General features: G+C 38.2%; 1 protein-coding gene across 8 annotated transcripts in view; it reads right to left on the reverse strand.

Annotated features, from left to right (window-relative positions):
* LOC109920333 (septin-9-like) overlaps window positions 1–13,595 on the reverse strand; it is a 745,967-nt gene that overhangs the window by 57,072 nt on the left and 675,300 nt on the right. For all 8 annotated transcript variants that reach the window (XM_048610641.1, XM_048610642.1, XM_048610637.1 and 5 more), the window contains one exon: window positions 1,571–1,759. In XM_048610641.1, coding sequence (XP_048466598.1) covers window positions 1,571–1,759 — 189 coding nt within the window. The remainder of the gene's footprint in view (window positions 1–1,570; window positions 1,760–13,595) is intronic.

Here is a 13,595-nt window from a genome sequence, read left to right on the forward strand (position 1 = left end):
CCTGCTGTGTTCATCCAGCTCTACACCTTGTTATCTCAGATTCTCCAGCATCTGCAGTTCCTACTATCTCTGATATATTTTTAGTGCACCTCAGGAGATAAAGCTATTGACCCTCTCCAAACCACTTACTCCTTCAAACTTACTCGACTATTCAATATGATCATGCAGATCTGATTATTCCACATTCCCACCTCCTGTTGATAACCTTTCACCCCTTTGTTCTTCAAGAACCTACGCACTTCAGAGGAAAGAATTTGCTTCCTCTGCCTTTTAAGAGATAGCCTTCCAAAGACTCACTACTCTCAAAAGAAAACATTGTCATCCCTGCCTTATGTATGTGATCCTTTATTTTAAATAGTAACTCCTTGTTCCAATATGCTCCTCAGTCCAAGATGGCAGTGGAGTAGCAATGCAGCATGAGGGCTCCTGCCCGGAACTAATCTTCTCTGTTCACTTTTACTTCTTTCGCTGAGTTTTTTTTTCTTACTTTAATCTATTTATCTTCTGTGGAGAGTCAACTTGCGCAGCACGGAGAAGAGCGAGCACAGCATGTGGGAGATTGAGCCGTCGCGGGGAGATCGAGCCCAACAAGGTGGTGAGAGAAGTCCCCAAACATCGGTGCAGGACAGATCAAATTTGCCTTCTAGAGAGAGCTTGTTGTAGCTCGGAGTACGGCAGCAGCTGGGGGCCTGGATCAGGACTTTGACGGTTGGGGATCAAATCCAATGTAGGAACAGGGAGACGAAGGTGACGGTGAGGAAGGTCCCCTGGCATCTGCCACCGCAGCGAGAGCAGGCAGCCTGAGGTCTCCGGTACAGCGGACCAAAGCAGAGGAGAGCAGGCTAAAGCAGAGGGCAGGAGGCTCTTGTAGGGAGTGCGAGCTCAGCACAGTTAAGCACTTAAGGAGGACTGTTTAACTTTCAACTTCATTTCTTTATTTTTCCGCTTTATACCTAGGCACTTTTGTACCTAAGACGGCACAGAAAATGGCGGCATTGTATACTTTTCACTGTACTCACGTACTTCTGTACTTGACAATAAAATCTAATTCTAATTTTAAAATTTCACACAAGAGGAAACATTCTCTCCATATGTACCCTGTTCAAGTCCCAAGAGTAGAATTTCAAATAATCCACTTTTCCAATCCAAACTCTGGCCCAAACTGGTTTGGCTGGAGATTGATAGATTTCTGATAACCAAAGGCGTAAAGGTTTTGGGGAGTAGTGTAGATAAGAGGCATTGAAGTGGTCAGTCATGATTGTATTAAAGGGCAGAGCGGCTTAATGAACTGAATGGCCTAATTCTTTTCCTATGTCCCCAGGGGCATTTTGATCTCAAGGGTATTTCTAGATTGCTTATTTCAAACAAACAAGTTTCAATTCTGTTGTGTATTAAAAGTGGATTAAACAAACTGACTTATGCCCATGATTCAAATAGTCTCTTGCATAAGTATCCAACACTGTGTAAGCATCTGTATATCCCTTAAATGAAAGGCCTATCCAACATCTATTGTGTTAAAATCAAAGCATTTGATCAGATTAAAGTAAACTTTTGTTCTTTGACAACTTACCTACAACCATTATATTGAATTCAAACCCTTGTTTCATAGCTTTTCTTCTCATCTGCTCAAGAATGGAATCAATGCCCACATATCCAAAATTTTCAAATCCTGACTTCTCATTTTGCATGGACTGCTTTACTCCTCCGTCTCGAGAAGGTTCCGACATTATGCTGGTTTTGATTGCACTATTTTCTGCACCTACCAGTATGAAGAAAAGAAAAAGCAATTCATATATATATATAGATTAAATTATTGTGACAAAAATTGCAATGTTATACATTCAAATGAGTTAACCCCTAAGAGAGAGGTTAGAGATTAGAGGAGAAAACTAATGAACTAGCAGCAGGTAAGGGGTGCACAGAAACTAGTTTTAGAATGCCAAGATAAATATCCAAGGTCGAAATACACACATCTAAACACAACTCAAAATGACCTGTTGGGGCTCTTTCTGTGCTCAGTGACTGTATTTCTCATTGGCTCAGAACTGAATATAAGACGACTACTAATTAATACCAAGCATATACACACCTATGCAGAATGTAACAAAGGATATTCTACCACAGAGCACAAATTGATTGAAGCAAACAAAAATTCTTAAAACAAATAATCAATGAATAAAACAGATAACACAGTGTGGAACAGGAGAAACACTGCAGGTCAGGCAGCATCAGAGGAGCAGGAAAGCTGACGTTTCGGGTCAGGACCCTTCAGCTTTCCTGCTCCTCTGATGCTGCCTGACCAGCATTGTTCCTCCAGCTCCACATTGTGTTATCTCAGACTCCAGCATCAGCAATTCTTACTATTGCTCAATGAAAAAAACACACCCTTAATTCTGAAAGCAGCTATCTTTAATGGATGATATTATTTTCTATCTGTAGAGAAATACCAGGAAACCAGACTTCCCACATGAAGTTGGTACAACCTTGTAGTCAATCTCATCATTGGTTATTGGTCTCATGGTTTTTTTTTACAAAGGGATTTTGCATAGAAAGCCATTTTGACACAACATCTTCTAAAGACATCTAGGTCTTTTCTGAAAACAGCAAACAATTATGCATCTTATCAAACAGTGTGAAGGATTTTTATTTTTGTATGCACAATGTCTGAGCCAGGTTCGCCAATTAGAATAATTAATCCAATACCAATTCAGGAACAGAAAGAAAAATAAATTTACAGATATTTAAAAAGGACACAACCCAAGATTCTGATATCTCCAACAATTACTGAAACCTAAAGAAATGAGGCATCATAATATAGGAGTTAATTTTCAGTGCCAAGGAGATAGCTTGGCAGAATTTAAGATGTATCACGCTGTTAAAACTTGGAATGGACAAGTGAAAACTTTTTGTATATAATTAAAATCATATCTATTAGACAAATCCATCAATTTTGCCCCATTCCACATGTCTCAATGCCGAGATTTTTTTGAAAGATACTGGCATAACCTCTGGAGCAACAGGGCAATACAGACAGTAACTTCCTGATTTTGATATTTAAAATGCTCACTGTGCAATGGCTAACAGTTATTTTCCAATTAACATTTCCACAGTTTTGATTACCAATTGCCCCTGTTATTTTTAGTGGAAAATCCAGACTAGGTGTGACAATTATAGTAATACTGCTATGTTACCAAACAATTTCACAATAGATCTTGGGTATTAAAAAATATATAATTTAATAAATTCTAGACTGACTTTAATATTCTTTATACATCTTGAAAAACAACACATTTATTTGAACCATTATGTATCAGAAAGAAAGGAAGTGGATTGTAAAACATTAATGTGCAATACTGCTTAGACTTGTTGGAAAACATATCTTATTACATAAGCTATACAGTCTTGCAAAATTGCACAGGAACTAAAGGCCATCAATTAGCAATCTTGGCAATTCTCAGAATTCTTTAAGCTGCATCTTTAAAGACAACTAGCAAAGTAGTAATGTTGAATGGTTTTGACATAATTCTTACAAGTACTCACGCACAGTTCAAACTGTCTATAATTTTGAATTCAGTTATAGTTTCATAGAGAACTGAGTTTGGCAACCGATTTAAAAGGTAAAGTGCTATGATAGGTAGAAAAGAAAAATCAGATGGATTACAAAACATTGTTGATTGCACAGAAAATAATACTGCTCATTCGTCATAATTTAAACACCTTATTTATTGGAACCACCGAAAATGACAATATCGGCAGCAAAAAAAAAACAATAAATATCACGCGCTTTGAAGAGAAACTACATTTTAGGAAATCTGGTTTTAGTTCACTCAAATGGTCCACTGATGGTTATATTTCCAGTTCAATATCTCTATTATAAGTCGATTTTCTTTAGATTACCTATCTGTAGTGACACAATGCAGGAAATGGAGGGGTATAACTAGCCATATTAAAGATCTTTGACAGCACACACCCAGTAAAATTCAATTTTGTTGCTTCAGTTTAAAGTTTAGGCTGCTGGATCCGTTAAAATTTTCAAAATTCCAGTCAATAGATTTTTTGTAAGGGTAAACAGCCATGGAGCAAAGAAAGACAAACAGATTTGTGATACTTGAACAGCCGATATACTGTATATTTGAATAGCAGAATAGGCTTGGTGGGGGGCGGGGGGGGGGGGGGGAGCGGGTGCAGAGTGTATCTAAAAAGCAACATGGAAAAAATCTCCTCTGATGCTGCTTGGCCTGCTGTGTTCATCCAGCTCTACACCTTGTAATCTCAGATTCTCCAGCATCTGCAGTTCCTACAATCTCATGGAAAAAAAAATATATATGGTTATGACTTCCTGAATGTGACATAAGGATATTCGATTGTAAAAGCGGTCTCAGGAAGAACAGGCATTAAATACCACCAATTTCAAACGTATCCAGAAAAGGAAACATTTTAAAAATCTGAGAAGCTGGATGATGGTTTTTTACTGAAGGAATATTCAAGTTTTATATATACACTTTTATACCATAACTAAAGTCTTTGGTAAAAATTTAGAGGATTCACACAAAAGTAATTCATAGTATCATAGAATGCCATCCAGTGTGGAAACTGGCCATTCGGCCCAAGCAGTCCACACCAACTCTCTGAAGAGCATCCCACCCAGACTCTTCCCCCCCACCCTAGCCCTGTAACCCTGCATTTCCCATGGCTAATTCACTTAATCTGCAATCCCTGGAAACTATGGGCAATTTAGCATGGCCAATCCACCTAACTTGCACATCTTTGGACTCTAGGAGGAAACCGGAGCATGCCCACGCAGACGTTGGGAGAATATACAAAGTCCACACAGACAGTCGCTCGAGGCTGGAACTGAACCCGGCTCCCTGGCGCGGACAGGCAGTAGTGCTAACCACTGTAGCACTGTGAGAACCTGAAATAACACATCCAAATGCATATAACCATAAAACAAAAAAATCCTGTCTTGATTATACATTAGCCAGTAAGACTTGGATTTGTTGTAAACATATTTAAATCTCTCCAAGTAAGTGATCAAAAGAAGATGACATTTTCACTGACAGATTTTTCAGCCTTCATAAATGCACACTAACCCTTTGCAAGTATTTATAGGTTTTAGTGTGGCAATAAGCCTCAACAAAACTAAAGTCAATGGGAATCAGGGAGAAAACTCTCTACTGACTGAAGTCATGTGACATAATAAGAACGTGATAGTGGTTGTTGGATGTCAACGATCTCAGCTCCAGGATGTCACTGCAGGAGTTCTCAAAATCCTAGGTTCGACTATCTACAGCTGCTTCATCAATGACCCCTGGCTCTCCAAATCCAGTCTATCATCTACAAGGCACAGGTCAGTCTTATAGGATACTCCCCACTTGCCTGGGTGAGTACAGCTCCAACAATACTCGAGAAGCTTGGAACTATTCAAGTCAAGCCAATCCAATAGCACTTTCCAAACCCGTGACTTCCACCACCCAGACAGAGGAAGGCAGCAGTTATATGGGAACACCACAATTTGCAAGCCATACACCATTCTGAGATGGAAATATATTGCTGTTCCTTCACTTACGTTGGGTCAAAATCTTGGAACTCTTCATAACAACCATGGGGATGTCTTTATACTCCAAGGATTGCAGCAGTCCAAGGAGACAGCTCAACACTCCCCTCTCCAGAGCAATTAGGAATAGGCAATAAATTCTTGCAAAGCCAGTGATGTTCACATTCCACGAATGAACAAAAAATGCTTTTTTTTTTGTTCTGAAGCATATCCCCAATATCAAACATCTCTACATCAGTGCAGACACAGGTCAGTTTTTGTTCTCCCTCCCAAGATTTCGGCAATATCTATATTTGAACTCATTAGGAAGATCTCAAATATTAACTCTGGGTTTCTAAAGCTGGTATAGTCCATCACAAACATCCAACTACTCTGGCTGCTGTTCTTGACAATGCATTATAGATAGTAACATAGAAAATTAAATTCACCCATTTGAAAGTAATTGAAAAGACACAGAATTGGTTGGGAAAGGGTATATAGAAATAAATTAAGAAAAAACCATTAATTTTATGCAGTGTTTCAAAGAGCAACTAACACTCATGTCTAGAATAAAGTTAAAAACCATAGGCATACATTCTTTATGCTTTCAAGCACACACAGTCCAAACATAGGGGGAGGAGAATAGCACTGAGTTGTAATGCTCTTCAGAATACCTCTGTACCATTGACTATGCAACCTCATTCTGCACCATAACAATCCTGTCATTGTGTTGCGTTTCGGAACTTGTATTGATGTTCGACTATTTATATCCAGGTCAGTTCCACAACAATAAACTTGATCTCTTATTGCTAATCCAGCACCAATAGTTAAGTGCGTACAATTGGTGATTGGCAAGTCCATCTTTCAAATTTTATGCAAAACTATTACAGTCGGAGGGAAAAATAGGAAAGCAGTTCAATCCATCACCTGTTCACAACACTGTTCATTAAGAATAATGCACAATTTACTAATATAATCACAGACACCCCTTCTTTCAGCAGAAGAGAAGTTAATTTAAAGAACAAACTTACACAGCTAACTTTTGAACATCTATGCATCTGTTGTTTTTCCCTCCTTTTCATCAAGCTCGAAGATCCTTGATTATCTCGATTACCCCAGAGACATCAATGTCTCCACACCAAAGCAAATGTCTAATCTGTTACCTACGTTCAGTGTTTTCTGTTTTACACGTATAAAAATCTTAACTGTTTTAAAAAAATGTACCCAGGGGAAGAGTGGACAAACAACTTTGAGAAATTTAGTTCCTATTTCAGTTGCAAAGTACAGTACCTGTAGAACAAGTTCATATAAACAATTTGGATGAGAATACAGTAGGCATTGTTAGTAAGGTTGCAGATGACACCAAAATTGGTGGGATAGTGGACACTGAAGAAAGTTATCTAAGATTACGAAGAGATCTTGATCAATTGGATTAATGGGCTGAGGAGTGGCAGATGGAGTTTAATTTGGAAAAATGCGCGGTATTGCATTTTGGTGAAACAAACAAGGGGACGACTTATACAATTAATGGTACGGCCCTGGGTAGTGCTGTAGAACAGAGACACCTAGGGGTTCAGGTATATAATTCTTTGAAATTTGCATCACAGGTAGACAGGATTGTTAAGAAGGCATTGAGCATGCTTGCCTTCATTGCTCAGACCTTTGAAAACACGAGTTGGGACGTTATGTTGAGTTTGTACAGGATGTTGGTGAGATCTCTTCTGGAGTACTGTATCCAGTTCTCCCTGCCCTGTTATAGGAAGGGTATTATTAAATTGGAGAGGGTTCAGAAAAGATATAGCAGGATGTTGCCAGGAATGGAAGTTTTGAGTTTTACAAGGAGAGGCTAGATAGGCTGAGACTGTTTTGTTAACTGGAGTGTGGGAGGCTGAGGGGTGACCTTATAGAAATTTATAAAATCATGAAGGGCAATAATTAGGTAAATAGCAAAGGTCTTTTCCCTATGGTGGGAGAGTGGAAAACTAGAGGGAGATATATGTTTTAGGTGAGAGAAGAAAGATTTAAAATGGACTTGAGGGGCAACTTTTTTTTTTAAAACACAGAGGATGGTTCTTACGTGGAATGAACAGCTAGAGGAAGTGGTAGATGCAGGTACAGTTGCAACATTTAAAAGACATATCCAAATAAGTACATTAATAGGAAAGATTTGGAGGGATGTGGGCCAAACACAGGAAGGTGGGATTAGTTTAGTTTGGGAACATGGTCAGCGTGGACTAGTTGAACTGAACAGTCTGTTTCCAAGCTGTATGGCTCCATGACTCTATACATATTCTGTAAAAGACAGTGTCACCATACTTCTGAATAAGTGCCTATTTTATTAGTTTGCACTAATTTGTTCTGGTCACTAGATGGGGTGAGGAGGTGCACCCTGAGTTTTGACTAAGTTAAAAACAATTCAGGATTCAATGATTTATTGTTTGCTTCATATTATAGATTTAAAACATAAAACATAATGAAATTCAAAGTATGGTTTGGCTCTTCACAAACATTATCTAGTTTTACTGCAATTATTGAAGAGTGGAAGTCATTAGGAAGTAGGCATTAAGCAACCACCAGTATAATAAAATGTTATTGTTGGTTACAGATCAATAATATTGCAATAAGTTCTAAATAAGATTACCAATTTTAAAATTCATGCACTCTTTGTAAGAAAACTAACCCACAGAGAGAAGATATAGTTTGAAAATATTGGTACATTTCTAGGCCATGATGCTTGTGTTATGAGGCTTAAAAATAAACTTGTGCTATTGGATGAGGGTTTCAAATTTCAAAAACTGAGGAGTTTTAAATGTGTCAAGATCAGTCAAGTATAGAACAAGAATCCTATATTCAAATGTCTATTCTTTGCCCAGTCAATTGGGATGGTAACTGAACTCAGCTAAGCCCATCTATGTTCATGCTAAATATACATCTTCCATATCTTTCACAGCAAATCAAATGGCACTTATTCAACAATATCCTTGTTATAAAGTATTATTGATAACGCTTACTCCAAACTAAAGTGCAACATGAAGGAAGTGTACACTCTATGTGTTAGTAAGTAGTCTGATGTTATGGGAAGAGCAAATTGCTAAGTGCCAACTTGCACATCATGCTGATGTGGGTATACATTACTGCGTCCCGGCCTTCCCTACCACACATCTGCAATGAAAAGGGTCTGCAATCCCAGCCAATAGTTTTTCACTGTTACTTTGGATAACAAGAATGTAGACTTTCCATATTGCCCACTCTTTGAGACCCAATGAAGACAAGACCCAAATAACCACCATCATCTTCTCAAGGGCAATTAAGAATGGACAATAAACACCCAACAACAACCTCATCCCATCAATGAATTTAAAAACAAAGCAATCTCTTAGTTGTGAGACTTTTAGCAAGATAATGCATGTAGAATAAGTATTCAATTTAAAAGGTCACAGTCTAAGCACTGCAGGCACTTGTCTCACTGATGCATTCTCCTCCCGGCTACACCATCTCCTCTCAGGTCACGTCTCAGCTAGGCGTTGTGGCTTAATGCACCCATTTAAAAATATTTTAAACAATTATTTCACTTCTATTTGCCTGAGAGCATGGTGGAAATTTAGAACCAAGTAATCTTCCAACTTGTAGTGTATTAGGAGAACTTAATCTTCAGAGGCTGTGTAGCTATCAAATATCTGCTGCTCCTGCAGAAAGTGAATAAAATGCATTCTTGCATTTGTTACTTATCTGCCAGCTGTTCTCAAAATAAAAATAAAATGCTCTCTGCACAAAGATGACACTGGCAAGGCCACATTTTAGTGCTTCACTGCTATGGGATTGATCAAGGCAGAGTGTGGGATAGATAGACTTAATATAGATACATATCCAACTGCAGATATCTTCTAAGATGAATCCTCATAACAGCTGATCATATTGTAGGAACTCCGATAGATTTGTTGCCATCATGCCCTTTCCTGGTAGGGATCTTGAAGGTCTGCTTGGTTGAGTGTGGTGGAGAAAAGCCACTTGATAGCCTCATGAGAAAAGGTGCTAGTATTAAACAAGATCCAGTTTATTGCAGAATCAAGGTACAACTGTCAATAGACATAGTGATGGAGACTGTTAGGAAGACTCTGATGATACATCTTACTCCTTCCAGTTCCTAAGCTGTTCTCCAACCATGTCTGTCTGAAATCACCACACTGGGGTTGCTCAAGCCACTCTTCAGCATTAACCCTTTCAACCCTCATAACATTACACAAAGCAGAGCAAGGTATGTGATCGATGTAAAAGATCAGAGGTATGCAGGCATTTTCATTAATGAACATGGTTTTCCTGCACATGGATTGCAATTTATGTTCATATCTGAAGTTGCAATCCTTAAATTTCAGTGTTCTTATTCATCTAAAAGCTTACAGTGAATGCATCCCTTCCCACAGAAGCAGGGGAAAGGGTACCAATGAAAACAGAATTCTAGACAATGAATAAATGAGCAAGAACAAAAAGCTGCCATTAACCATGAAAGTAGACCAAACGGTCAATGCACTAGGCATTTGCTGTGCACAGCTGTCCTGAAACAATGATGGAAAAGGCGCAGCAACCGAAATGTACGCCACAAGAGTGAATTCAGAGAAGAAATTTATTCTTTTGCATTTTTTGTTTCAGTTTGTAAAGTGATACTGACTACATTTCCGAAAAGGTGATAGCCAAAATCCATGGAAGGAACTTGCCTTTGCAAGAATAATTTAAATAAACGACTTTCAAGAAAAATTCAGCCGTAAAACAATACTTTAACTTTGTACTTCCCACTACCTTTGTGCATTGTTACACAGATGTAAAATGTTGAAAAACTACCAGAAGTTCTGAGTAATTTGCAACTAACCTGCAGTCACTAAAACATTATGAATAACTAAACAATGCATTCAGAATTATTTCAAATCTAGTTGTCCTGTTAAAGGAATAATAAAATCCACAAGATAAATCACTTTTTAGTCTCCTGCCTCTTTTAAGCAAGAGTCTATGTGTCACAGAGATACTTGTAAAATAAAACATTATGAAGCAGATTAGTCTAGACTTACCAAACCCTGATCGCTAAGTTCTTCAATTTGGCATACAGTAAAAAACACACCTACTTGTTCCAAGTCATGTGTAGATTTCCAAGGAATGAACAAAGGGGCATTAATGTAGCAGTAATCATTACCCACTTTACAATGCAAGTCATCAATCAAGAGAGTGTGTGTTTTGAGGCTGCTGTTACAGAAAAAAATTCAGAATTCAGAGCGGGCAAGCTCAGTTTTTAAACTAGTAATTTTAGAGATTTTACATCTCCAATAGGAGTTGGCAATTTCAGGACAAGTTTGGTTTCCTAAAGCTACAGGAATTCCTAATATTCTAACTCAAAACTACTGGAAACACTATGGATAAATATTATTATTCGGGCTGCCCTGCAAAACGTATCAAATATTTGTTCAGCATAGAAGAAACGTTGTGATCCCTCCACAAATTACAAATGAAATACAAAACTTCATTTTTAATGGTGACCTCAAAGTCAATTATCATGGATAGAATTTGAGTGCTCCTTTTACTTCCTGTGATTAACATATTGGTATGCAAAAAGGTAGGTGGTGTTTTCTTGCCCTCAGGAGTGAACATCCTAATTAAATAATTCCAGCAGCAAACTTTGCGAACTTTAAAATCAATGTATCACACACTTGTCCCAGGTTTAAAAAAAACATACCTTGCTCACAAGGAGTGGATACAGATTAATTTAAAGCAAAATCGTTGAAAATTATTCCAGAGTCTTGTGTGAAAGACCTGTAGTTCTTAGATGAAAGTTATGTATTAAAAGTTGAAGTTTCTTATAGTTGATTTTCTAGGAGGTAGTCTCTTAGGTGAATTTAAAGTCAGAAGAGGCTGGTGTGTCATTCTCCCAGTTTTAGAGTATTGCTATTTATTAATTTGACTGTTTCGATTGTTTGCAGCATGTTCAGTGCCTTTCTGTGGCATACACTGTCTGCAAGCAGCTTCTTTAGCTTCTTTAAAAAAAGCAGAAAACCCAATTGGTTTCCCTAATCATGTGTCTTCCATGAGTTCAGAGTGCTTTGGTGATGCCTGTTTATTCCAATCATCATGCGTTGTTCGACACCTTGAGAGTCTGAGTCAGCCAATACTCTTATGTATGAATGAGCCATTTCATTTTGAAATTACCCATTCAGATTAGATTCAGGAAAGACATTAATTCTCAGTCTGCAATGTCCTTTTTGTTCCCTATTCAGATAACGGGGCAATTTCAATCCATAAAAAGAAGTCAGGTGACCCACTGGCAGCCACCTTTTGCAGCTTTTTTTGTTCCATTTTTAAAAGAAATAACCTATTGACTGGAAGCCCATAACATAATGGAACACAATACCGTATAGTTTTAAATCTGAATCAGCAAGCCAATACAGGCACAGATGTAATTACATTTTCTGATTTAGGCGACAGTGCTCTTTTCAGTCCCAAAGCAGGATTGAGCATATCCAAAACCGATAATCCAGCACATTGTGAAAGAAGATATTCCATTACTGGGGAAGAAGCTCCTTGCCGTGAGACTTTAAACTGAGGTTCTATCTTCTTCTTTCAATAGATGTTAAAAAACCCACACTGTCATTACAAGAGAAACAGAGGCCCTTTTTAGTGGGTTGATCATCCCAACTGAATCCTGGCAGCTTCCTTCACAGTGAAAGTGTCACTGGTTTGGTAATCCAGAGTCCAGGCTAATGGCAGATGGTAAAATTTGAATTCGATAATGTTTGGAATTAAAAACTAGTATGTCCTTTCTGGAAAGAAATCGGCTATCGTTACCTGGTCTAGCCTGCTTCCAATCTCAAATGCACAGCAACACAATAGACTCTCATCTGCTCTTTGGCTCTGTAGGTCATTTCAATCTGTTTAAGGGCAATTAGGGACAGGCAACAAATGCCAACCCTGCCACAAATTCCAGCACCCTATTCAAGAATAAAAAAAATAGCACTCCCCCCATTCTGTGATGCTGTACAACACCATCCAAAGGATATGACAGGCTGCCTGAATAACTACCAGATCAGCTTTCTCTGCTTATCATCCAACCTATTCTGAGCAAGCATCAATGTTTAAAAACAGCATTTTGTCTCAATAAAGTTAAAATTGCTTTCCAATGTCAACTACAAATGGGAGATAAAGAGGGAGATAATTAATTTTGAATCTGAGGAGGAAATAGCTGGAAATAAATTTGTCACTTTTTTTCATGATACATATGTTCTCTACTTTTGAAAAGGGGGGAGGAAAAGAAATCGATTTCTTGAAAATTCCATCTTGAACCCATGTAACAGGAGTCCTGCCTATTACCACAAAGCCTCAATTTGTGCAATCAGAAAAGAACTGCAATCATTTCATCTTTCCAGATTTGCCACAGTCCTATGTGTGCCTACTGATCAGCTGGAATTTAATATGCTACTAAGGAGCCTTTCTGACATGTTCCACCCATCAGCTACCCAAGGATGATGAAGATTCCATGACTGCACAGAGCAGTAGTTGCATTCTCGCAGTTGTATGCTCAAAAAAAAAGGCAAACCTAACTTTTCCTACATCTCAAAAATACTTTACAGCTGTTGCATTTGGTTATCTTCTAGACTCTCATCTTCTTGCACATACGCTTGCAAGATATCAAAGCAGGAAATTATTGGGTGCCTATTTTGTCAAAAAAATTAAACATGAATGATCTTCAATCATTTTGACCTTAGTGTTTGTGAACCTGTCCAGACTGTTCTTTGGTTTATCGGATGTTTTCCCCCGCCTAGATGTCATATCACAATCTATTAACACAAGACTAAAACGTTAACCTGCATTTAGACTTTGTCAGTGTGATAATTTTAGCTTTCATGGAGGTGGCAGCTGAGGTTTCTATATGAGAGACTTACCTTTCTGCACAGAGTTTTAGTTTTGATCTATGCTTATTGATTTTTTTCAAATGACCCAGATAACATGGGTAGCAGGGGCAGACAGGAAATTAGAAGCCACAGTCAGAGCAGCCATGATGCTATCAAATGATGGAGAAACC

This window comes from Rhincodon typus, chromosome 23 (assembly GCF_021869965.1).
Source record: "Rhincodon typus isolate 14 chromosome 23, sRhiTyp1.1, whole genome shotgun sequence".
NCBI lineage: Eukaryota > Metazoa > Chordata > Chondrichthyes > Orectolobiformes > Rhincodontidae > Rhincodon > Rhincodon typus.